Source organism: Acyrthosiphon pisum, chromosome X, assembly GCF_005508785.2.
Source record: "Acyrthosiphon pisum isolate AL4f chromosome X, pea_aphid_22Mar2018_4r6ur, whole genome shotgun sequence".
NCBI classification, from domain to species: domain Eukaryota; kingdom Metazoa; phylum Arthropoda; class Insecta; order Hemiptera; family Aphididae; genus Acyrthosiphon; species Acyrthosiphon pisum.
The window spans coordinates 65,148,786-65,175,646 of NC_042493.1; the positions used below are offsets into that span (position 1 = coordinate 65,148,786).

The 26,861-nt window shown below is 29.3% G+C and overlaps 1 protein-coding gene across 2 annotated transcripts in view; it reads right to left on the reverse strand.

Moving 5' to 3' along the window:
- LOC100163040 (SRSF protein kinase 3) overlaps positions 1 to 26,861 on the reverse strand; it is a 53,971-nt gene that overhangs the window by 13,351 nt on the left and 13,759 nt on the right. Inside the window, exons 1-2 of one of the 2 annotated variants that reach the window (XM_001944940.5) lie at positions 9,986 to 10,920; positions 1,329 to 1,547 (exon numbers count right to left, since the gene is read on the reverse strand). In XM_001944940.5, the coding sequence (XP_001944975.2) occupies positions 1,329 to 1,547; positions 9,986 to 10,263 (497 nt within the window). In that variant the 5' untranslated portion in view covers positions 10,264 to 10,920. Of the gene's footprint in view, positions 1 to 1,328; positions 1,548 to 9,985; positions 10,921 to 26,861 lie in introns of those variants that run through there. The other variant, XM_003247146.4, reaches the window with a different exon arrangement.

Here is a 26,861-nt window from a genome sequence, read left to right on the forward strand (position 1 = left end):
CTTTGCTAATCAAATTTAACACTTTACGCACAACAAAATTGATATATTACTCGATTTAAATAACCCATAACCCGAATAAATAAACTGGCTAAACAAAACCCATATTCTTTAAAATGAAGAAAACCTGAAACCACAACCTCTATTTTTATTTGAAGCACCCGAAACCATAACCCGAATAAATCGTTTGGGTGCACAGCCTTAGTTTAAACTAACTGAGTTAAATGCGATCTGTTAAGTGTAAATTTGCTGTTAATATATTATGTTACGCACTTGTAAGTCGGTGACAACAAATATATGTGTGGTGTCCTCAAATTGCGAGTCTATTCCTCGGGAGAACAAATTGTTTATGAACAATCAGTCCGCCGACCGATTCTCGTCAGTACTGCACATCTCCCACTAACTAGGTACCCATTGTTAGCTTGGTCGCGTGGTTCCCGACGCACCAATCGAATCATTATTGATGCGCGAAAAGTGATTATTCTCTCCAATGTAATATGTAGAGATATCATTAGTTTCTTGTGGGGCTATAGGCTCCTGGATATATTGTTACAATAGCAGTTGAATAATATTAAAAATACATATGTCCAGTTTTTTTTATACGCATTTAAAGTTTGAATTTTGACAAAATTTAAAATTATTTTGTTGTTATAAATTTATAAAATGTTTAACTTTTATAGTTAAGGATTGAAAATTTAAAACAAGGTTCCACGTAAATAAGTTATAATATAAAAATTACTTTATTTAAAATAATATCATTAATTATACTTAGTAATATCATAGGCTGACTGACCGTCATTGCTCAGAATCATTTTTCTTATCCAATGATCTCATATATTTAAATTCAAATTTAACACCGTCCATCACAGTGACTAACTTGTAACCTACTGCACAGCCACTTACCCTCCTTTTTTTTTTATTGTTCTGTTATCATATTTTAACTACTTTAATTTGTATGCACTCAGTTCTCGAAGTGGGGAGGAATACGAATGGATGGTATCCCTCTACTTTTTTGTTAGATGAAGAATCTATTAATGTTATGGTGATATCAGGAAATCTGAATTGTGAGGCATCCCTCCACTTATCTTAAACCATTTCGACCACTGTATATACTATTATACTCTTATTTCATTCTAAAATATGTTTGAGGGGGGCTGATACATCAAGTCCTAAAAGCCCCTATAAGGTGGCCCCATATTTTCTGCTATTTGTGCCTATATACAATTGGCGAACATATAACACGTGTTATAATATGCTATTGAAGCAATGGTGGTTGCGCGTGTTACTCGTGTAATAAAATGTGATATAATATTATTATTTATTATACTCACACGTCGTCCCAAGAGAGCCAAACTGTTGAGAAATGACCCCAACCCAGTTTCTTTATTATGTGATAACGGTCGTTGATGACGGATCCCACTCGGACTGGAAAATAGGAATTCTCTTTATAGTCCAACGGTTCGTCCAGGTCTGAGTCAGACGATTTTAATAAGTCTTCGGGGTTGTTGTCGGTAACGCTTTTGAACAATTCCGATTCGTGTGGTTCAGACCTGAAAGCAGTTCAACCAGTTAGAATTGCATACTTTTATATATAACCTGTAAACAATTTAGGTACTTATAAATTTGTGTTTAGCATATATATATATATCAAAGGCAAAGGCAATTACCAAATTATACCTATATGTTTTTACAGATATTAAGACGTATTATCATCACGCATTATATAATTTTCTCGTATTTTATTTTATTGACAATTTATTTAAATAATTATTATGTATTTATGCATAGGGATAACTGGATAAGAGTAGTGAAGGAATGTCACAAATTTTAGACGAAAAATATTATGTTGAAATGGTTCCGTAATGCTATGAGGAGAAGTGGCTCTGCAAAGACAGTGATGAGTGCCTATGGAAATAAACGTAGAAGGAAAGAGAGGGAGAGAAAAATTGAAGAGATAGATAGATAGAATAGATTATGACACGGAAATAACTGGTGTGAATAAAGATGATCAAGGGCTGAACCCTATAAGGTGATTGGAGGTGCAGGACAAAGGCAGCCGACCCCATATATTATATAGTTGAGTGCAAAAGGAGAAGAGAATATGCATATTTACGTACAGCAAATTTATAGTAATGTATTTATGTACGAGTAGACCTATACCTATAATATATTCATATATCTAGCAGAATTTAAAGCATTGTGCAAATTAAACTACAGACTTACAATACACACGTTTTGTAAAAAAATATTTTATTAAAAGGTTCTTGTTGTTACTTTTTTAAACCTTAGGTACTGAAAAGTATTAAAAATTTCATTTCTAAATATTTATTTAAACGTGTAATATTAATATGTTTTTTTATTATAACTTTTAAAACTTAAGTTTTAAAAATTATACAATTTCAAATATAATATTTTAGATAAAGTGTACCGCAAAAACTCTATTTTGAAATACCTAATGTGTCGCATAAGCTTGTTGTCTATTGGCTTGAATTAAATCTCCATGATATATAATTAACGAATCAGATAATTTAAAACTCCCTACACATTTACTATTTACCTATATAAATACTATAAAGTTGAATGTAATAAAAAAAAAACAGCTCAATTATTTAACTATTTCAGTAGGTACCTATTACCTACCTATATCTTTCAATATAGGTATGTCTATAGTCTACAGAGAGAATTAATTTTTAAATTACTCATTGTTTTTTATATTATATAAACATTACATATTTACATCAATAAAGTATACTGCTACTGTATCGGTGTGAAAAATAAAACATATTTATGTGCAAAATCTTCTTTCAAATGTGGATCATAATAACAGTAATAACACCATTGTTGTAGACTTTACAGTTAAGTACAAATAGTTTTATATTTATAATCCAATATAATTGTAGTAATTTTATTTTATTTGTATGCATCACATACATTTTGTGAGATTTGATGAATGAACTTATTTATTTTTGTTTAAATTTAACAATACGTAATCTGTACACGTATACCTACCTACCTACTGAAACAATAAGCCATTTTATATGGACGAAATAACATTAAACAAGCGACTACGACTATAAAAATACTATTTAAATTATGTTGTAAAATTATAATTGATATCAACTATTAACTAGATTACTAGAATACAATTATTACCTATTATCGAACAAAAAATTAATAAGAATTTATTTGTTAGAACATGAACTTATAGTCTGTATAGGTTATAAAATACTACTATAGAGAATCTATTATGGTAAAAATTATTACACATTATGTTAAACTCGATTTTATAAAGCACGCACACATTTTTAGTAACCGAACTCATGTTCAAACGGAAATTCATACATACAGTTATGAGCTTGTTTGCTTTGATTCGACTTGAGAAACATAAACATAACTTGACACTGTCACGTATATACCTAGCTTTTTGTACAATAATCACCAGAGTGAACCATTTCTTAATCTATTCATTTTAGATTTCTATAATGAGTCTATATTTTGTTTGATCGATAACTATGACAATTTATTGCCATTAAGATTTGCCGGAAATTTCCTAGTTCTATCTTATACACACCGTAGAAACTGGAATCACGATAGTCGATAGTGCATCTTACGCTTTAAAAGTTTGAAATTGACTTGCGTGATTACATGATATAAGAAATCAAGTAGGTATTATCAAATCAAAGTAAATTGAAAATTTCACAAAATGCCAGTGAAATTTATTATTATGTGTCTGTCAATGTTATTTCAGTGTTAGTACCTACCCATTAGTTTGAAATCAATTTTGGAAAATTATTACTGTATTAGACAGCTACAATTAATAATAATATAATTTATAATGTCTTACGTTTATCTAAACTCATAACTGATAAGAATCAATTTAAATTTCATTATTCACGCGTCTTAAAAATCCAAGATGGCTAACTTTATGTATCTATAGCCGTATTGAGTTAATTAATGAAAATTTGAAATGGTTATTAATTATTGTCATTAAGTATTCAAAGACTAATTAGTATTGAAGTTTCAAAGTTTTGACAAAAGGCAAGTATAGGAATATAATATAGTTGGCGGGCAGGTACCTAAGTGTGTTAGTACATGTATAGCCGGCATAAAGTTATAAAATTCTGTGTGAGTGGCGGCTAAAGTACAAACAAACAATTTCCTGTATAACATAGTTGCAGAGATTCTGTCACTATACGACCCTGTGCTCTTCATAGAACTCAAAACTATTGATAATTATAATTCTGTTTCTCTTATATTATACCAATATAAATTATAAACAAATGTTATTTGATGGATCGCATGTCGTGGTTTTCCATATATTAGACTATTTTATCAAATAAAATACCTACTTATATATGGTAGACACTATACATGAGTACCTACATGACGTATTGGCATCTTATTATCTCACAATTCATAAACGTATCTATGTCATTATATTTATAAAGACAGAAGTTTTTAATTCTGAAAAACAAAAAGATAAATGAATCTGTTAATGATAGCAATTTGTGGTTATGATGATGATATCCACATTACTAATTATTATTATATAGGTAATTATTTTCACAATGATGACCTATAGACAATGATACTTGAGTAACATAATTTTCAAGCAGCACTACAAGCAAATATTTTACTATAATTTATAGAACCAAGCGATGTAGCAAAAATATTATTATTTTTTTTTTTTTAATGTTTGCATACACACTTTAGTTCGGAAAGAGCGTAGGATTTGGTTGCCAAAAGTTGTATGAAGCATCTCAATCTAATTTCCTACAGTACCTAGTCCAAAAAACATGAAAACTGTTAAATTTACATACATTTGCGATAAATAAATTATTTATCAATTTATCACTGTATAATATTATATAGGTACATCAATAAATTACGAAAAAATAAATTGAAAATCTCAATTTAAAAAATATATTATTTATACTTCCAATATTCACCAATCGTGTATAAAATGATATATGTTTTTTAAGATTCTGAGTAGAGAGAGGAATATTATATTGATTTTACAATGATGTGTGTTTTATTTTTATATTTTAGTGTATGAACACTTATTAGTTATTATGGTAGAAAAAAGGTTCGATTTCCAACTTTCTGTATGGTTTCTGGTAGAAAATCAGATCTACTAATTTTATTTATTCTTGTGCAATTAGTTTTTAACAAGCATTAGCTTAACTTTTTGTACTTATTGGGCATTGGCTATTACTAATAGATAAATAAATAACATATAATATCAATATAGGTAAATGTATTATAAAATATTCTTAGAAGTTAAAAGTATAGACTTACTGATGTGACTAAAATAGTAACCTACTCAATGTAAAAGTACCTACATTCGTATACTCAATTCGTCTTATAATATCTTATACAGCAGGCGGTTTTTTTGTTTTTTTTATCTATTGTTTTTTAGTTTTTACTATATATTTAACAGAAAATCAAGAAAAGGAATAAGAACGCATTTAATATAATACATTATTTAAAGTGTATGTTATTTATTTTATTTTTACGATATAGTTATTCAAACATAAATAATGTCATTATTTGTAATATGAGCTAATAATAATTGAGTAGAAAACATTTTAGAAATCAGCTGATTATTGAAAATAATTTATTTGTGCGTTATCTTATGATGTAAAACACAAAGGTTCAAATGGGTTAGAATAATTATTTTTTAACTTTGTAGGTATTTATAATAATAATGAAAAAAAAAAAATGCCTGTTATTTAATTTGTACCTATTTTCAGTAGTTATTATTAGTTAATTAATTATTGCTTGTTATTTATGCTGACTTCTGAATAGAGGTGGCTTAACTATTATTTTTAAAATTATATTTTTTGGTTTCTGATTTTTACCTTTTTGGTAAATAGTTTTGAAGCGGTAAATATTGGTTAAAAGTTATTTAAAAGTTGCAAACACCAAGTTTTTAGAAAATTACAAAAAACTATTGAAAAACACCCAATGTACAACAAAACAATTTAAAAGAAAATTCATATCGGTTATGTTGTGGTAGATATTCTAAAAATTAACTATCGTGGCGAGAAAAGCCACTAATGTATTGTAATATTTAGACTTAATAAATATATGTGTATATTATATATTTTTGGGCGGTTTTCAACTCGGCCAGATTACCAGTTAGATAAAAAAGTAATGTAAATGTAAACTCTGTCAGATTTTATTTTCTTACCTGTAATGGGTATTGGATATATCGTGTATAGAAACTCCGCTAGTGTTAAGGCATTGCTTATAAAGTTTTAATAGCTAGTATAGGTACATAAAAAAAAATAAACTAAAAAATAAAAATTAAAAAAAAAAAATTATAGTGTTAGAGAACGTTATAAATAGTTATACACTTATTATACTAATGGATTTATTTTGGACTTAGAAGTTAGAATATCTAAAAATTGTATCACATCATTGCAGTTCACAGTTCAAATTATAGTACATAACATAACATACCTACCTACATATTTTATGATTATTACAATTATTTATTATGATTTTTTGACGTACCTAGGTAATACTCACTACATTTTGTATGATTTGTTAGGACAATTATTATTTTTATATTTTTGCCATACACGCATACCTAACTAGTATTTAATGAGAACGATTATTATTATAAACAATTTTGATTTTATATAATATCAATTTTATACGCTGTTACTTGATTTTCTTCACTGACGGAGTTTACGTGAACTCAATTTTACAGTTTTTTTTCCTGGCGGAGTTTACATGTGCCCATATTTATATAGGCTTACCTACTGCTTACTGCTTAGTAATATTTATATATCGAAAACCATAAAATATTAAAACCAATTTAGGTCGGGACTGTTCTAAAATTTAATAAAATCGTATTTAAATTGTATGACAAATCTTTAAATATTAGTAGGAACCTCGGTAGGTACCTATATATCTTTAATTCAGTTACCCAGTACCTATAGTAGACCTATATCTAACGCAGTATAACGCTCGAAGACTAATAGAAATTATCCACTGTATGGTTTAGTACAGTAATAATCAATACTCAAATTAAAACTTGGTTTCGAATTTTTTCATCATATTGAACACAATTAATTGTGAATAGGTACTAAATAGTATATTTTGACACACACGCTCGACAACTGACCTATTATAAAATGCGAGTTTCAGGCTAAGTATTCATAGTTAGCTGTTGCCAATAACTGTGTTTAAAATACTATACTAATGTATTATTTGGAACAACAATAACTCGACGTTAGGTTAGGTAATTTTTACTACCTACTGAAATAGCGTAACTACGGTCTACAACGAAAATAGCTTATTAACATCATACTAAGTTATTATTTTTTTAATATAATTTTGATTAATTTGTCCAACAAAATAACATAATTATATGAAAGTCAGTTTAATATTAATTTACCACACATAATATTGTATTGACAGTGTTCTCAATAAAGCATTTGATCAATTATTCTCAAGGACTTTTGTGACTGTTTCAATACAATGTTCAAGTAAAAGCCGCACGATACATACCTACCATAACCTTTTCGTATTAAAATGAACATCGAGTTTACAGCAAAATGTATATATACCTACTCAATAATATTATAATATGTAGGTTTGTAAAAAAATATTCAGCTCAAAATATAGTATTAATATGTGGTGATGAAAAATGCGATTAAAGTGTATAAGAATATTATATTATTATATAGGTACCTATATTTTTACGCATATTATAATAATTATTTCATATCAAACCGATGACAGGTGCCAGACAGCATTTATGAAACTGTGAAATAATAATTTTAGTAAAACAGTTTTTATTTTTTATTTGTATGGTATTAAACTAGGTAAGTATACTTACTATAGTAACAATATGATTAATAAATGTGGATAGTGAAGTCTATGTTGTGAGTCGTGACCCAATATTTGAATGCACGCATTCATTATGGGTCGTTTGTATGTACCTATATAGGTACTACCTACATGTTGATACTTATAAATTATAATCTATTACCTGTGAATAAGGCATTCACAGTGTGAATTTCACACGAACTATTAAGACTATTAAAAATTGTATTGAAACGTGGACACATGCGGTACCTATATAATAGATATTGTTTATATTATAATATAATATTATATTATATATATAGGTACACTTCAAACACCAATATGTAACAATATACTTATAAACGCTTCTACGTGTCTTAGTGTATCAATTTCATTGCACCACTATCAAATTATAACAATGGTGATTTTTTTTCGATAATCAGAAAAATTCATTAGTTAAAATTTGTAGTGCTTGACATTTTCGTGTACCATAGATATTAGGTGACATTGTGAATCATATTTACTTTTATTACATAATCACAATATAATTATATAGGTCTAATGTATCAAATACATAAATACATATACTATAAACACCGAAATACCATATCAACAATAATATATTAGAAAAGTGGTGTGTATAACATTATTTATAATGGCGTTGGATATTTATAAAATGTTTTTATTCATAAAATGGTATCGTGAACTAGGTAGGTTTATAGGTAAACTATAGAATTTATATAAACAGTTTCATTCCGATCCGATTGGCTAAGATCGTGATCGTAAACCTAATACTATAGTTATTTTTAAGCACTGTTCAACGGTGTACCTAATAATTTAGATTAGGTAACATTTTTGGATAAAACAACTTATAATGGAATATTGGAATATGATTAGAGCCCGTCGATAGGTCATAGGTATGATATTGATCAGTAACTTTTCATCTCAATCGTATAGGTACAATGTGTGCGCATAGCTATTAATCAGTCAATTGCGTGTTTTTTAATTTAATTCTCAAAGATACATTTTCTAGACTAGCAACAAGTTTATTTCCACGAAAATGATCTTGCTAAATGCTGAAGCATTATATCACGTTGTATCAGAACCGTAAACAGGATCGTCGAGAGGGTCTCATTGAATCACGTCATTGACATTTATATATTATTGTTGGTTATTTTTTTAAAAATATTATGCTTTATATAATTTATTTGGAAAATTGAGATTGAAAAATTAATAAGTTATTCTAACCATCAAACAGCCTTACACTTTTATATGGAATATGGATAGTATTTACTATTTATCTACTTGTTTTTAAGGAGATTTTGTAAAATCTATAAGTAACATCCAGTACCTATATATATTATGTAATGTAATATTATAATCACGAATAAAAATATTAATTGGTAGTTATATAATGACAATAAGTTATGTCAAATAAATATATCACGTAGGTACTTACAATCTGTATATTATAATATACATCCTTCTTATAATATATACCTCTATAACAAAGGTGAATATTTTAATGTAGGTAGGTATATAATATATATTTTAAAAAAGTAATAACCGTCTGACTGTAAAATAAAACAATAAGATGCGTATTATTTTGACGTTAGGCAGCTGTCTGAGAGACTCCACGGGGTACAACGCATATTAAATGTATAATATATGTAAATTATTGACATGTTTAAATCTCTCAGAGTCCCGGCCCCCGCACTACTATTAATGTGCAATCGTATACCTACTATGTACACGATATTATTATACCAAATACATATTTTGTAGTTTTGTGTGGGACCGGGACACCTATTTATCACTTCATTATTGCAGTTAAGTAGGTTAGTATAGGTAGACATCATACGCAAAGCTTGCGTTGGAGGGAAAAACAGTAATATAGCTACCAACAATTGGGAATTACTAAATGGCACATATAGGACATACACATTACACCACCACATTGTACCTAGGTACCTACATAAAGTTACCAAAGTAGGTACACAATGTAATATAAAACGATTATTCTTGCGAAATGCATATTAATGAAAAACATCCAGAAAAAAATAGTCCTGAGGGGTGGTAATGACTAACGATCGTGCAGGTGGCCGAATCCCGCTCCCGGAAAACGCTGCAGGCGCAGTCCAACCCGCAGGCCAACATTCATCATTACCGCTGTAACAGTGGCGCGGCGGATCTGATCTTCCTGCGTCGGTAGGGCACGTGATTGTCGGCGCACGTCTGCGAAGGGTGGCCACCGTCGTGACGCAGGCCTTCCGCAGAGTCGGAGTCTCGAGTGGTCACGGGTTCGGACAACGGGCCGCCGGGGTAGCGGTGACAAGCGGTACGCCTGCCGCCGCGGCAGGTGGCCGCGCGTATGACGTGCACGCCGCAGCACGCGGACAGCACGTACACGACGGCCGTGAACGCGAGCAGTTGGCACGCGCACATGGTTGTGTGGATCAGCACCGTGTCGGCCACCGCCGGCGTCGGTGGCGGCGGCGGCCCACCGTCGGAAGCGTACCACGCCACGGCAGCGGCCGCCGTAATGGCCACGGCTAACGTCGCGGCCGCCGCCGTCGTTGACCGCGACGACGACGACGACGACAGCGATGACGCGCTTTGAGCTCGGTCGAGATAGTTTATTATAATGCAAGGTGAAACCTCACCTAATAACAGACCCCTCCAGATACCGGACGTTTTTTCGGCAATGAATTACAAACCGAAAGAATTCGGCGACCGAGAAATGTTCGGTATTTGCAGGCGGTTTCACTAAAATTACATTATACTAGTGTATCGGACACGTCTCCAGCGGCCGCATTGTGGTCGCTTCGCGTGACGGGTAAACCGCGCGTGTAAGCCCACTACACTACAACAACATCAACAGCATCAACAACGAAAACAACAACAACAGAAATAATTATAGAGCGTATAATAACCCCCTAGTTGTTAGTAGCGGCCGCCGGTGTCGCGCGTTTATATACGTTTGCGGAAACGGCGGCGACGGCGACAACGACGACGACGACGACGATCGGTCGTACAATATGATGTCGCACGCGTGTACGCGTACGGCGTGCACGGCGATTTTTCGCGGACTGAGCGTAAAACGACCGCCACCGCCGTAGTCGTGTGTGTTGGCACTCGCGTGTTTTGCCCGGCAACGGCGGCGGCGGCGGCGACGGCGGCGGCTATGCCAATATAATATATAATAATATAATATTATTATATTATGTGACGCAAACGTCGCTCGCTCGTCCGCCGCCAATGTGGTCTCCGCCTCTCCCGCCCGTCGCGGCGCCCACACGCGCGACCGTTATTTATTATCTATTTAAGACGGCGCGTCGCCCCTGCCACTGCCCCTGCCGGAGCGTGTGCCGTGTGTGTGTGCACTGCATCGAGTTTTCCGTAAAGCAGCGACCGCGCACACATTACAACATTATAACGACACCGGGCCGGCACGCTCATGATATACGGCATGAGCGCACAGCACCGCCTCGCGGTAAATATTATTTTACGCCCGAAATGAGATATTACACGCGTTTGGCGTGTCACAGGGGCCGAGGATCGTGTCGAATGACATTTTTTTTTTTTTTTATTATTAATTTTATTACAACAGTAGTTTTCATTACGGAAAAAGGCCGCCGCCCGTTCGAGTAAACAAAACTAGACGCCGCGCCGCCGCGTCGGCGAAACGATACGAGACGCCGAAACAAAAGCCGCTCGAAAACGCGAGACGATGGCGGCGATGACGTGACTTTTGTAGACAATGGACTTTACGCGGTAATGCGGTATAGCTTATGGCACCTATATATGGGTTTCCATTATTCTAAAATTAATTGACCATCGGTTTTCGATTAAATTAATTGACCACTGGCTTTCGATTACTACATCTCTGGACGGTGTATTCGATTTAATTATGCAGCATCATCATACTAGTATATAATATTATAATATATACATAAACCCCAAGCCCACGTATAGGTATATTCGGTCTCGATTAAACCTTTCCTCTTCCGCGGGGTACAATTCTCGTTGATGATGAAATTCTACGAGAACAAGTGAGAATATTAATTTGTCCAAACATCATAAGTATATTAAACTATACTATTTGACTTCGTGTTTGAATTTTAATGAACACTGATGTTGTAACCGAAACTCGAATTCGACAATCCAAGTCTTGGACTTCGAGAAGCGAGCACTGGGGACACGATGTAATAATACCTAAATAGCCGTGATTTGAAGGTTCACTTAACATCTGAACTCGTTCACGTTCAATGTGAGCACATACAATTAACTCGTTTACGTTCGCATTCTTGTTTCATTTATTTTTTCAAAGGTTCATTCAATGTCAATGATAAATGATTATTCATTGATTCGTTTATTAAATTATTTATTTAAAAATTTATTACTATATAGGTACGTTTTTAAATTATTAATTTGTATGTAAGTAGGTTGGAACGGCCTATAAACGTTTCGATTCTCTCTAAAAATATAATTTTGTTCACGTCCACACTCTATTTATAAGACATGATTGACGATACACTAAATCACTAAATATGAATTCAAACATTGAATTAAATAGTAGGTACTTACTGTATTATATTATAATGTCAGGCTATTCAGCGCTATAATATATTCCAACACCGTTATTCGTAATTCGTATTCCGCCGATAGGTATAGGTATAGCAGCTGATGGGTATAGGTATAGCAGCTGATGGGTATAGGTATAGCAGCTGATGGGTAGCGGATTTGTGTGGAGAGTATCAGAATTACAGATATTAATGTTTATTTCTTTGTTGTTACACATTTACGTAACAATATAACATTTAAAAAGAAAACGGAATCATCCATGAATTATTTAAATGCATTCGCTCGAAACAATTTAATGTACGCATAAGCAAGGTGTTGTAGTATTCAGTTAATGGATAAACCGAAACCAGAGTCAAGATTTATATAGAGGTACTTACAATTTATACGAATCTCACTACTTATTACAGTTACTCCGATTTCCCAACAAACAACACAAAGTTTGGCAGAACAATTTCCCGAAAAAGTGTTAGACGGAATGAGTAATTTGAATTTTAGAACATAATATTATATGGAGCAGATACATCAAATAACTGTTTAGAAATGTGTGCTATATTAATTTTAATTTATAAAGTTTCATTATACATAATATGGTATCCTATTCCGCGAACCTGAAATGGCGTAGGAATCTGCTAAATGCTACTATTCCGGATAAAATCCTTCATCAGTAACAGGCAACAACTCGCCAGGGTCCTTAATTCAGTTTCAGCTCGAAATTATATTCGTTTTAGATTTCGGTGTTCCTCGGAGTGATAATTTAAAACATCTTTTTTTTCATATATAATTATACTATTACAAATTTACAAACAATACTAAATATGTCACTTCCGCTAAATTCCTTCTCTTCTGTTACGATATGAACATTTAGTTAGAAATGTACACTCTTAGTTATTGTCAAACGCTTTAATCCGACCTATAGTTATTTTCTACACTTGGCTCAATCGTTTTTGTTCAATGCTGAATTATGAAAATTTTCATATCATGACTTTACTGTCTGGTGTCTTGATCCTATCCCTCACAATTACTCTCTTAATAGTACTTCTCTTAATCATTTTTTTCACTTTGAATATACCTTGGAATTTACCTAATTTCTACATATATATATATTTCACATTAAAATCACCACTGGTTAGGTAGTTTAAATTTTCGGGATAGGGTTAGGTACATAAAGCCTGATATTAAAATGTTTAGTTCTGTCAACCCAATACTTAGCCAAGGATCCACTACGAATGGAACGCATCCAAAACAAATGTCTCCTCTACGTTGCCCATATCGCTACAATTGATCACCCTTGTCATGGCAATTGACTTTAGGTACTCACTTATACGTAGTACACTGAAAATTCCCACTCTTAGTTCTTACCGTTTATATGCTTATCTATCTTACCTTGATTTTATTACTTCTCTAATAAATGGCTCTTGGAATAGTTACCTTTTACCCAGTACCTATTCATGTCCGTGTTCCTGCATACTTCTCCAGACGTCCAGAATCATTCCCACTTTAATATCCCCTTTCGCACTACCTCATATAACCACAATTAGACCTAAATATATAATGTAGATACTGTACGTTATGCTAATTCTATGAATTTAAATTTTAAACAGTTTAGTGCTCCAAACTTGTAATTATATTATTAATTTAGCTTAATTCGTTGTTTGGTTAATTTACCGCTGTCTTGAATATTTATTGTGTTATCTACCAATATTTTGTAATACTTATATTCTAATATGTAAAAATTGGTTGTGTAAACGTTAATAAACAAATAACAAAAATAATAATTTAAAATAAAACAATTCAGACGATTGTAAAATCTTTCACGTGAAGAAACTTAGTATTATTATAGTTGTTAGGACGTGACTGTGAATACACACTTAAATGTAATCCCCGATTAAGGGGATGAAAGGTGCATGTTCTTAGATAGGGTATACGTTTGAAAGGGAACTATTTTCCTTTGAAATCACTTTTTATAGTATCTACTTTAGATTGTAATTGAAAAAATAAAGAGTATAGTCACTTTCTATGATGTGATAGATCTAATTAATTTACTTGTTGTGTACTAGTGTTTGCAGTTACCACAGTTTAACATATTTATGTCAATATTGTATAGATATAAAAAATTAAAGTAGGTAAAATTAAAAAAAAATGTGGCTTTAAAACTTAAATGAAGGTTTTAAGTACGCTACCAGGTTCCACAAATATTTCATTTTTAATTAGATGATTTTGTTTTATATATTTACCTAAATTTGCTAACAATTGTTTGTATTTGTATTTTAATAATATTTAATTATTGTAACGATTATCTTAATTATCTGATTTAGGGATAACCGGATGTCCGGATACCTACCATATTAAAAATATATCATTATGCTGTGAATAGTTTATACTTCATGTTCATTTTTTTACATATCATATAATGTTTCACAATTTATGTCAAGATACAAAAATAGTATGAATCGAAAAGTTTTAGGAAGATTTTCGTAATTAAAAATGCTCATCACGTTTCGTTTGAAAGACGAAAATAAACGTCTGTGGAAACGAAATCAGTTTTTATCTGGTTTGGATAAAAAAATGGACTCATCCGTGAAATAAATAGTATTGAAGTATAGGCATGAATCTCTGAATTGAATTTATATCGATTTGGTTGAGGTGCACTCAATTGATATAAAATAATGATGAAGCAGCTTTACAAAAATACAAACAAACAGTCCAGAGTCCTCATCTGTGGCAAATATTAAAAATTACTATTGTGAGTTTAAATTCAAAAACTATAATGATGTTAACAGAATCTGAAGAATCGATAGAGTTCTGTGTTTATATACTGTGACCTGTGATTCTAAATTTCTCTGCATGAATATAATTATATAGTGTAATACAAATTATCAAGAGCGTAATTTCAATGGAAAAAAATGGGGCGTTGAAGCACTCATTATTTAGGTTATCTATTCTTATGTTCATGGATTAAACATTGAGCAACTTCGCTTCCCCCCACCATTTTGCTTATTTTGTTACAATTTTCGCATTGTATGAAGTAAAATGACTCAAATAAAAACTTTATTACATAAACTAAGTGAAACGGCTAATAATTCCACTGAGGCGCTAGAACTTAATTCAAAGAAAATTCAAGTTCCTAATTATAAATATAAAGTTTTAATGGTGTACTCTTGAAATTATTTTCTTTAGACAATTATGTGCATCATCGAATTGACTATTTTCTCTCCAGACAAATTAAAGGTTTAGAATTTGCTTTGGCAGTGTAACTAATTCTAGATACCTACCTAAAAGTTAGATTTTTATGAAACAATTATTAAAAACCGACAAGACAGTTAAACATGACTTAATTAGTTAATTTTTGGTCAAAAATGTTTGAGGTACAAATTATTGGTTAACTATTTTCAGAGAAATGAACTATCCACAAAATGTCATTACTACTCAAAATTATTTTAGTTTTTTAAAATTATAAAAAGTATATTTGAGTGAACTGACTTTCAGACTTTAAAATTTGTACTTTTATCAGCTATTGTAAGCACTCATTGGTGTACTAGGTAATCAAATAGTGGATGACAGTAATATTACATAGTGATTAATACAAAATTACATCCTATTGAGTCTTGATAATAGTTTAGGTATAATTAATAAATATATTTTGTGTATAAATATACGCAAAATAAGTTTTATATTCATAATTTATAAAATATAATAGTTAATATGTCAGTTGGTGACAAACAACACAGCGTACAACACACAATACCAATTATGTTATAATAAACCTCACGTACGTGTTTTGATTAAAAAAAAAAAAAAAAAGCAATGAACTAATTAAAAACCATGTAGCCTATAATAATAATAATTAATTAATGAAAATAAATTAGAATTTCGATGAAAAACAATTCGTAAAAAATAATGAAATATAAAATATTAAAGGTAATATTATATAGTTGATTTTTATTTGATTTCATTTATTATATTTTATAACATTACTATAAACAAATAAAACTATATACTTATTTAGAAACATTAAAAAATGGAATTTAGAAAGGCTGAACATAGTCTACCTATATTCATAGGTATTCATTAGTAATTTAAGACAGTTCAATTTCAGTGAGTTTTAGGAGCAAAACAACTGTATACATATAACATGTAATATAATGGCGTATATATAGGTAGGTACCTACATAGTTCTGAAGTCATTAATCAACATTTGTCTTAATTAATGAAAATCGTACAGCTTTCAACATCATTACACTAAATAATCATTTCCAAGCTAAACATTAAATCCATAAACTTAAAAGAAATTTATTTTCATATAAGTCTAAGTGACTAAGTATAGGTATTTATAGGTTAACCTTAGATTTCAGAATACAATTATATCAGATATTGGTTTCAGAACCAATTTAAGCCCAATTATTATTTAAAGCCCATTTTTTGAAGTATTCATTTAAAAAAGTCTACTGCTTATTGGTTCCGATGATTTTTTTAGCAGTGTTCCAATAATATTAATAAAGTATTGATTTTCATTGAAAACATTTTAATAGGTACTATATTTTAGATACACATTTAGACTTTAATAATTTAAAATGTAATGTTATATTTAGGAAGCGCGATCACTGGATGGTTTCTTCCCTCACCCTTTTTCTTGATCAAACTTATTCTAGCACATATTCTTATTATGCGTTTGGCATAGATTGTATCTTACCTAATAAAAATTAAAAAAAAAGAAAAAAAAAGAATATTATATTATACTATTTATACTCAATCGATTGTACGTTGAAATCGCTATGTCTGATTCCATGAAGTTAAGTGCATTTTTCAATTTACAATATATATGTAATTGAGTTCACTTAATGGGAGTTTTAAAAATATTTCTTGAAGCAGTTGGAGCTTTGAAGACAACGGGTTTACATTATCATAACAGTCTGCGCACTTGTAGGTACTTACATATTCATAATTACTAGTTTGTATTGAACATTTTATTTGATAAAGTTTTAACTTTTAAAGAAATTAGACAGTAGACATAAAAGAAAAAAGAAATGTTTTATTAATATAATATTTATAATGGGAACTGAATATACAGAAAATAATTTGTAATTCCTATGTTAAAGATCCTTAAAGAACAAATTTCTTCTAATTGTTGACTCAGGTCTAAGATAATGTTAAGGATATGAAAATATTTCAACAATTAATTCACTAAACTGATAATTTAACAAAAATGCATTAAGTAATGTAAGTTTTATGAACATGTATAGGTACTGAATAATATTTTCGACTGCTATTGTAACAATATAGCAGGAGCCTTGTATTAAAGTTTCACGCTTTTCGACCCTAAAAATACAATTTAAAAAAAAAAACTAAAGAAATTGAATATTGAAAATTTCCGTTAACAACTCAAAACGAGTAAAATATTTTTTAAATGTTATCAAGTGTAGGAAATGATAAATAATCATAAATAACAAGAAAACTTATAACATATTATATTAATTAAAAATGATAATTTCTTTATTTCTACACGTATAATATTAACGTATTGAATATTTATATACATTTTATATAAACCTTGAGGTGCTTGAGCACCACATCACCCCAAAATTCGACACCCATGTTTTATATTATATTTAAATTATTATTATTAATACGGTAGCCGGTAAGTTAAATTAATATTAATTGTATATAATAATATACTTTATAAGTTTCAAGTACCCACGACTAATATTTTTAAATTATAACACAAAACAAAACTAAAATCGGTTCTTTTTCGTTTAAATATCTTCTTTCGTCCAAACTTGAACTTCAAATATATGTAGGTAATAACTATAAAAAAAAAAATCTGTTTTTATAATTTTTTTATAGTTTTTGGTTACAGTATATGAACTACTTAAAACCTTGTTTAAACATTTTTCATCCTTAGATATAAAAATTTAACATTTTATACATTTTTAACTGCAAAATAATTTGTAAATTTTCAATTCGATAAATGTTGTCAACATTTTAAATGCATACAAAAAAAAACTCATGTATGTACTTTTGATATTTTTAAATTGATATTGTAACAATGTGTGAGGGACCTTATAAAACATTTCCAAACAGTTTGACCCAACGAATACAATTTTATTGATATTTAAAGACAAATAACCTAAAAACTTGAAAAATTATAATGTCTAATTTTTACAAGTTTCCAACTCAAAGTATTTTGCACATTTTCGTGGTTTTTACGAATTTTGTAATTCAGAATTCGGACGCTGGTAAAAAATATTTTGGTTCCTGCTCAATTTTTTTTCCCCACTAACGAAAACTTACGAGGAACCTTTTATTACATTTTCAAGTCCTTTGACCAAGCAACAATTTTTTTATGACATTAATTTAAAAAAAATTAATTATAATCAAAAGTTTAATATGCCTATATAAAAAGACAAGATGAGTCAAAATATTTTGAAAATGTTATGGTGTATAGAAAATGCTAATATAAACATTCAGTGAAAATTGCATGTATACGCGGTAATTTTTTTAGGAGCGTTACACCAAAAACCAAAATCTTTTTTTCGTTTTTTTCCAGGCTATATTGAAAACAGTTGTGAATTTTCAATTTTGATCTCACCAATGCACCAACTAGATTTACTTTCCTACCGGAAAAGATACTTGTTCAAGTTGAAAATCGAAGCATTATTTCGACTATTTATAGTGTACAATGCAATAAAAAAAAAAAATAGAAAAAAAACACAATTGTAAAATAAATACATTCGTGCTCCACTCAGAATCTAAAATTACCAATAATACGTATTTGTATAACTTATATCAAATTTCATAGACTGTTTAGAGCATTCAGACATTTATTAAAAATTGTATTTTAAATAATACATTATTTGTATAAACATTGATAATTTACATTTTTTTAATTAAAAATCTCGAATATTAAATTACATGAGAAAAAATTAATTCTAGTTGTAAATATATTTTTTACTAAAACTAAATACTTATTATTTGAACTCTAGAGTAAAACAAAAAATGCATGTATTATACAATGATGTTACACAGACAAAAAATTTTAACTTTATTTTTTTTTCCAGTTTTATCTTCTGAAATTTAGTGATTCAAAATGGTGGGGTAATAAGTCAAGATAAATCAGCATGATTTATGGGGAAACCCTATAAGGCTAAATTATCTAATACATTTTAAATTAGTAAGCCATCATGGCCCATGAGAAAATGTTATATGTAGGTATGACAAAATTAAGTTATTAAAATAAAATCTTTGTTCCTCAATTACATCATTAGAATACCTACTCAAAATAATTAACCAGTGAATGTTAAAATAAAGTAGGTAATGTATTAATATTTAATAAACTTCAACTATTGTAGTAAAACATAGGTATGATTTAGATTTGGAGTTTTAAAATTAATTATCTATTAAACTAATTAGGCAACGGATTATTAAATTTAATTACTTAAGTTTACATATTTCCTTTTCAATAAACTAATTAAATAATCGTCTATTTACTGTGTAATCTCCAAGATCTAGGTCATTCCTTAATTTGTATATTAAAATCACTAAAATATATTCAAGGAAAAACAAAATTAGTATTATTCTAAATCTGGGTTCAGTTCTTACTCGTTGTCATAAAATTGTATACTTATACATTTATCAATTCCTTAAGCATTACAAATTTTAATATAAATACATAAATTGATACCATTATAAATCCGGATGCTATTGTTGTTATAAGTTTTGATTCCAAAGTTAATATAAGCAACCAACTCAACCAAAATCGTATATGAGTTATAAATGAGTTGGGTACTATAGAATCTTTTGCTCACCACGATGCCGCTGCTGCTGCAGTTGGTTCACCTCGCACGATTACGTCAACGAGTAGAATCGCAAAATTTTTAACTTGTCCATATTTAATATCAAGCAAATAATATAGGTATTAATATTAGTAGTATTAATTATTATGTTTATATTTTTTGACATGGATTTAAATTTTGATTATAACAAAACATAAATTTACCCCTAACGCAGACTACGCGCAAAGCTTCTCAATAAGTAAGGAGCTTTCCTATCGCTGTGAATATTATAAGTTATAACTGTTAGTAATAAATATAATACTACCAAATTATCCATACCTACCTAATTGGCTGAATAGCATATACATTTTATTTAAACTAAATAGTTATATTTTAACATTTTTTTTTAAATTAAAATATAAATTAACTAGCTGAACCCGTGAACTTCGTTGCTTAACTATATGTACCAACTATATGTGACTCAAACTTTGTTCAATTCGTCATTTAATATTCGGTGTATGGTTTCAAAATTAATCTTAACTTTTCCGTTGCCCGGAATAAAAATTCTGGTTCGCAGCAGTACATTATCAGGTAGGCAATCTACCTGCGGTATATCGCGGACCCCGTGCTGTATGTACGTTAGTGTATGATTTAACTCTAAAGTATCAAAGTAATACCAAGTTTGTCGTATTCTACCTATGGACATAGGTGATTGATATAATCAATTAATACAAAATCCCAACCAAGCCCGGATTAAGACATTTTGAGGTCCAGGGGCCGAAGTTTTAAATGAGGCCCTTGTACGAAAAAGAAAATATTAATGTATATAATGTGTTCCGGGGTGAAGTGACCAGCCGACGTCATATACAAGTATACCAAAAATGATAAAGAAATAGCCTTTAAAGATTGGGTCTAACTTTTTTATTTTTTATCAAAATCATACATATCACGCATTTGTTTATGTATTTTCAAAAATTTTTAAAATTTTAATGTATTTTTTTTTAATTTTAAGGCTATTTAATTGTTCTATCAACACTTCAAAATACGCAATTGAACTAGAAATGCACTAATTATTTTTATTAAATTAAAAAAGTAGAAAAAAGTTGGCAAAAATTAGCATTTTTTAAAAGAAATCGTGTATTATTCCAAATAATTGATTACTATGTGGTATATGGTATGGGTTTTTTTTTGTATTATTCTGCTAAATTATACTGAATAACACATTAATATACCTAGAATACTTTGAAAATTTGGTTTTCATAATAATATATTCCTGTTAATCGTCACAATCTTAGTTTTCCTAGGATTGAATCGGTTAATTGGTCGTCATTCGTTTAATTTTATACTATTCGGTAAATTTTCGTTGTTATAATACAAAAAACAAAAACTCATAGTTAATAATAAATTATTTGGAATAATGTACAATTTCCTTTTAAAAATACTAATTTTTGCCAACTTTTTTCTCTTTTTTTAAATTTAATAAAAATAATTAGCATATTTCTGGTTTAATTGCGTATGTCAGTTGATAGGACAATTAAATAGTTTTAAAATAAAAATAAAATTACGTCAAAATGTTGAAAAGTTTTGAAGATTCAATCTTTAAAGGGTATTTCTTCATCATTTTTGGTATACTTTCAAATGACGTTGGCCGGTCACTTCACCCAGGAACACATTGTATATTATTTATATATTTTTTTTCGCACAAGGGTCTCATTTAAAACATATTAGGTATATAGGCACATAGCAATAAATAATGAATTATGTATTAATGTATCACTTAATTTATAAATTATAATTTACAAGCTTTTTTTTCTTTTTTTAGGTGATTTATTTAGTGTTACATAGCCTATAACGAAAAAAGTAATGGACAAATTAGAGGCCCCTAAATAAATTCTAACTTTCGAAGCCCGTGGGCCATGGCCCACCTGCCCCCCCCTCCCCACCACCCCCCCTTAATCCGGGCTTGATCCTAATGTAACCTAACCGTACTAAAATCAGATGAATAAACGCAAATGCATACAAAAAAATTCACTCAAATCGGTCTAACCATTTAGGAGTTCAGTCACAACACAAATACAGTAGAATTATTGCGCTTAGCAACACATTCTGCGATTCATTTTTATATTATATGAAATCAACAAACATGCCCGATTAACCAATAGCAACCAATATAATATAATGCACTGTTGTATTTTTGACATACAATTTTGAGATTTCCTACCTTTCCGGTGAATTTTCCTAAAATTTTATTTCGTAAAAACATTCTCCTGGCAGTTACGAAAATCTTAAAACAAATTTGAGCCAAATCGGACCTGCCGTTCTCGATTGATGAATTGTTATTCCTTTTTTTTATCCATTTTTATATATATAGATTATATAAGTAAAAGTAATAATACATTTCATTATTTATTTATAATAATCTATCCCGCGTAATTCCGAGTGCCGTGATTTTTTATCGTTGAATTTTTTAATAACTATATTTCAATATGTAAATTAAATTTATAGGCAAATAATATTCATTTTTCAATTGAGTTTTAAATAGTTTATAATAATTTAAAGTTTTGTTATAAGCTAATAACCTAGTAGTTGATGCTGTACCATGAATAATAATAATAAAAAAATACAAAGTTACATGGATTGAAAATAATGAATAGTGAACAAACACTTTTATCATAGTCAATAAATTTATATTTAATTTTAATTTAAAGCATTCGTTATTCTAGTAAAATGATCTTTTTAACGACAATTTTGAAATGTTATTACTCCTATAACGAGAAAATACTTATACTAGAAACGTATGTAATTTATTTATTTTTTTATTGGAATATTCAAATGTTTTAATATTCCAATGTTCAACAACTGAATCTTAACAAAATAAATGTTTAAATTATTTCTCAGCTATTGCAGTTCATAGCTTATGTACAATATATATTGAACATATTTTTATAAATTTCTAAATATTATTTTTGTACATAGATGACAGGTATATAAAAATATGTGTGCGTACATATATAATATGACATGCATTAACAAATTGTAATTAAGGTAAACAATTAATCAATTGATGGGCTACCCTTTTTATATATATTTATTTTTAAGAAAATCTATAATATTTATAGTAGGTATATTATTATTATTGAGAAGGCATTGTAATATATATATTATATTTTTTTTTGGAAAATCTAACCTACCTCTACTAGTCTATTTTATTTGTGCTTATGATGCGCTATGTGAATATTAATTATTAACACTGATAAAAATAATTTAGAGATATAGCCATACAGGTGTATACAAATCATAAAATATGCTGAATATTGCATTACATTTAATTATAAAAAATACTTTTTTTGTAATAATTAGTACCTATATATTATGTTATATATTTATATCAGTGGCGTTCTAAGGATTACTAATGAAGGTGTATAGAAAAATACATATGTATAGATATGTGTGTTTGGTACAAACAGACAAAGTGAATAGTATCATATTACTTACTCTTATAGTTCTGTACTCTGTGTTAACGAATACCAGTATACGATGCTTGAGGGCAGATTTTTAAAATGTCTCTCTTTACTACCATTTTAATCATTACACACAAATTAATGTTTTTCCTCTGCTCTTTTCTAAAGCGGCACCACTTAATTTTATTCGCTTCACATTCGTATAAAAATAAAAAATAAAATAAAAAACCTAGTGATAAAATATTAGGTAAATCAAACTTTTGGCGTCAAATGAAGTTTTTTGTTCTTTAATCAATCGAGCTACCTAGGTATTTCTGATATAATGCTACTCGCGCATTGTCTTAGCGAAAGACGAAAGTGTACTAATATAATTGCCTACTAAGTAATAAACAAATTCGAAATTATACATTTTAAACTGTAAATATAAAACTCAAAAATTATGTGAAAATCATGAAAGATACTAGCATTGTGTACCTGGATGTATACTGATGTAATATGTGTATAATTTACACACGAAAATTATACGAATTAAAATTGAAATTTGTCGGTCCAAGTACCTTTAGCTTTCCAAATTCCAAGTAAAGATACTCGCACACTGACGCAATATCGTTGTGGTGCGGGTGGTAGAATAATTGTACAAACAGCATGGTATATTATTTACACTACCGCAGAAACAATAATGTCCCAACGGCCATCCCAGATTTTCCAACGCCAAAAATGTTATTTTTATGAAAATAAATACTATCTTTATACTTTCCTATATAGGTAATATCAATATTTTTCAATAGTTAATAAGTCCGTCGGAAAATGATTGTAAGTTACAAAGTTACAAAACTTTTGTTTTGTTTCACCCTCCAAACATTGGCACCCCTTAAAAATGTGTCTCCAGGGGAAACTATCTCTTTCGCCGCCACAAAATCGTAAACGCCATTGTCCGTTCTATTATTTTATCAAAATGCGTAAGCAACGATAGCCAATGCCCGGGATTAAGATATTTTTTTTGGTCCAAAAAAAGTATAAAAACATTTTTACTTTAATATTATAAATTATAGTTTGATAAAATGTTACTTAAGAAAAAAAAACCTTCATTATTTTTTCCTTGATTTTGCAAATTTTGAAAATGTTGTAATCTATGAATTTTATTATTACCATATATTAATCATAATATTGTTTATTATTTGCAAAACATAATTTTCAGATATCAATACCATAGTGCAATTGTGCATTTTCATGTTTGCTAGATGTTCGATATTTATTTTTTATTTTTTCAAGTTTTGATTTCGCTAAACAATTTTTACTTGGACAATTTTATATTTAACATTTTTCACAGATCTTGTGTACCTACTAAGATGACATAACTATTGATGGGTTGCATAAAGCCAACTCTTAAAACTGTACTATTTCCGTATTTAATTACCTACAGAGAAAACAATCCACATTTTTATCATAATGTTGGGACGTGGTTGGCTGCGACAACATTACAAACAAAAACGTACCCATCAGAAATCGCACTCCGTATCACATAATATGTTGAAACTAAATTTTGAATGTTTTGTTTAATGTGTTATTCAATTTCTGTTTTAGTTATGTCAGTGGTAGAAATGAACAAGAAAGTTAATTTATTTTATAAATCAACGGGTATATAACATTTTGGTAAATATGATGAATATAAATTAAAATTAGATTTATGGTATAAGTAAACAGGAATACTTAGAATCAAGAAAAAATACAGATATATAATAATAAAAATAACAACTAACCATAATAAATTATATTTAGATTAATAATGGTAACAACATAATATTGTAATTTATTATAGTGATATTCGTTGGATTTTACTTTTGAATTGATTTAATTGTGAGGTGATAGACATCGATTTCTGCGGGTAATTAATTTATTCTTTATATAAATATATCATTTCCATTCTTTGGGTTAACTTTATATCTAATTAAAATTATATAATGTGTTTATTATAGCACAGGTATTTGGTACCTAATCAAATTTTATATCCACTAAAACTTTTTAACTAAAAAAAAAAAATACCATTATATTTAAATAAAGAAAAACGAATATACGATACAAAATTACGTTTATCGGATTGAGGGACAGTCTTCGATCATGTACATTGTATACGATCTAAGGGAACTGTACATTTTACAATTGTTACCTATTGATCGTGTTCTAGTAAAGAACGGAACAATTTGCGAGAGTTCTATAACTATTTATCATTTATAATGTCAGGAACTGGCCAGCTGTTGTATAGGTCATATCTGGCCATGACTCATGTATTTTTTTAAACGAATTCAAAGTGAACAATTTTATACACACATGATTTATATTTCATTTATTATTTTATTGAAATCAACCAACCAATAAATATTTCATCAATGTAAATGGTTATGCAATTTGAAGAAAACATACGATACATTATCCACTATATTATTATGAAGTGATATTCCACAAATTTTCACCTAAAAATTACCAATATTCTGCATTAGGTTTCAGAAAAATGGCATTCAACAACCGAAACGTTAGTATTTTAACAGAAAAATTACAGTATAATCTCTTTAAAGACTATATATTATAGGTATCCTAATAATTCCTCAGTTTTTCGAATAAATAATAATGAGAAAAATGTTTGTGTAGAATTTATTAAATTACGTCACACCGTACTCATACTTATAAGCTCACTTTCTAACAAACAACAATAGAAAATTCAATAATCCACATCATGTTGTATATCTTTTGGACATAAAGACCAAAACCTAATCTACTCAACTTAATACATCACATCATGTTAGAGTGGCTAAGAAAGATATTTGATTGCTAATAAATTCTCAAAGCGATCGTATGGAAAATGATATTTTTTTTAATCAAACGTGGGATAAAAGTTTTATTTATTTTATATACTTAAGGGGCCTCGCGCCCTCGCTTCTGCCGTCAATTTTAGCTGAAAAGACCTAAAGTATTGACAAAATTAAAGTTAGTTAACGTAGTCCGATTTTGATTCTGAAAAAAAATTTTAACTCACCAGAAATTTATATCAATAACCAATAATCATATCAATTTAACTACACGAATTTTATAAAAACATACATTTATTCTGACAAAATTAAAGTTAGTTATAACGTTGTCTGATTTTGATTCTGAAAAAAAAAATTTTAATTCAGCAGAAAAATGTCTATAGATCCTACGAAGGACTTTGTAAAAACTAAATTTTATATTATTG